The 1,985-nt window shown below is 54.7% G+C and overlaps 1 protein-coding gene across 1 annotated transcript; it reads right to left on the minus strand.

Annotated features, from left to right (window-relative positions):
- Positions 1–433: 433 nt before the first annotated feature.
- Positions 434–1,639, minus strand: LOC126532389 (uncharacterized). Its single transcript, XM_050180102.2, has one exon. The coding sequence runs from the start codon at positions 1,389–1,391 to the stop codon at positions 435–437; it is 957 nt and encodes a 318-aa protein (XP_050036059.1). The 5' UTR covers positions 1,392–1,639; the 3' UTR covers position 434.
- Between the last annotated feature and the right edge of the window lie 346 nt (positions 1,640–1,985).

Consider the following 1,985-nt stretch of genomic DNA (forward strand, 5'->3'; position numbering starts at 1 on the left):
GCGGTGTTAATTGCGGCCTCCATTATGAGCAAGAACAATCGGGTCGCATAGCGCTTACCTTGAGCAACCCATGCACTATGCATAAAGTGGTGTCCTCCATTCTGTAGTACATGGTTCCGCCAGTCAAGCTGGCGGTATCACGCGTAGTGGCCATATCTAGGTTGCACTACCCGAAACGAAGCCGCTACGGAGGCGGCCCCGTCTCGGGTGTCCGCTCGACTTGGACGTTGGGCCTCGGCTTGAAAGGTGTACGTCGCAGCTGAGCCGCCTTTGTAGGTGGTTCGCTGCATGTCGTTGCTCCAGATGTCCCGGTTACGCCGATCGTTTCCTCGTGTGCCCGCTTCGCAGGCATGCTAGTGGCTGCTGACATGTCGACGTCAGTCGTAGCAGACGCCTCCGCACACGTAGTGGCAGGCGACGACTTCGAGGGGACTTCACTCTGTTCTGTAGCGAAACTGATTTTCAGGCGCCCCGTTTTCAGTCTTTTCCCGAGTATCAGTCTCGTCGCTGGTTTTCTTGTCTGGGCACAAGTTTTTGGGGTGGAGAGACTGCTTCTGTGTGACCGCGTTGCCAACCTTGTCGCTCTTAACCGGAGAAATATCTTCAACTTCAGCCTCATCCATGAGGTGTTCAGATACCTCTTCTTCTCTTCTCGTTGGTCCTGCGACGACGGCGTATGTCTTGACGCACTGAGATCGTTCATGGCCGAAGCGGCGGCAGACCTCGCAGCGTGGAACACGACAGTCCCGGCGAATATGACCGGTTGTATGGCACCGCAGGCAAAGAGGGGCGCGGCCCGGAATGACGGCAAGGACGAGCTCCCCTGCTATGCGTAGTTGGTGCGGAATATCGTCGACTGTAGTACCTGCCTTAAGCTGCAGGGTCACCGACCGCGTCGTTGAGCCCTTGTCCAAAATCCCTTGAACACGCCACCGTTCTTTCGCCGCGTCCGTAACCGTTCCGTATGGGGCAAGAGCTTGTCTGATGTCTTCATCTGACACGTTTGGCAGCATCCAGTGTAACTTCAAGCGCACGCCTTGATTGGTGGGGTCAACGACAATACAGCGCCGTTCTTTGACAATGATGCTTCGGATAGCAAGCAGTTTCTTTGTGGCTTCAGTCGTCTTCATCATGACCGCCCACACGTCATTCATCTGATACGCCCCCAAAGCAACTACTTCGGGGAGCAGTTCCAGACGAACCAGAGCGTCGCGGAAATCCTCAACCTTGTACGGTCTTCCACGGACGTCCGCGTGTAAAAAAACAGTATTAAGGACGATTCGACCGGTAGGCAAGTGCGGCAAAATCACCTGATAATCCTCGTCTTCAAAAACAGCATTCCTGTTACCGCGGCCCTTCGCGGCCGCCAACGCCGCTCCGTCGGAGCACATGATAACACGTCCGTTCACTGCGGTGCCCGGAACGAGTCTCCCCACTGAGCCACGAGTACGATGCTTCAAAGCGGTACAAAAGCGCCTCTAGTGAATGCGGTGTTGCCTTAGAAACGAGCTGTTTCTAAGGCTCTGGCGTGCGTCGCTTGCTCAGGCGCACATTTCGTTGCCGCGCCGAACGCTGCGTTGCTCGACGCTCACCGCGTCCAATGCTGGGCGCGTAGTCGCTGCGCCGGAGCCCATTGTCTTGCACCCCTTGGAGGGTCGACGGGAACGCTGTCGCGTTCCACTCTTGAAGGCGAAGCAGAGTAACGCATGAGTTGTTTCTTCGTCTAGCCGAACCAAATATAGCCAAGCAACAGCAGTTCACCAGGCTAAACACTGGTTCAACAACTAAAATAAAGGCGAGTATGCTTCGCATCCTGGGCTTAACCTTAGCTAAGCCACAGCCATTTTCTTTCTTTTCCTTTTTTTTTCTTTTTGATGCTACAGAGTAAACAAGCTATGGTAACCGTCAGATCGAAGCACTCCTTGGCAGCCTTTCTTCAGTGGGCACGCATTCTTAACGTCCGAACAAAGCACAGCGTCTACGAG

This window comes from Dermacentor andersoni, chromosome 4 (genome assembly GCF_023375885.2).
Source record: "Dermacentor andersoni chromosome 4, qqDerAnde1_hic_scaffold, whole genome shotgun sequence".
NCBI lineage: Eukaryota > Metazoa > Arthropoda > Arachnida > Ixodida > Ixodidae > Dermacentor > Dermacentor andersoni.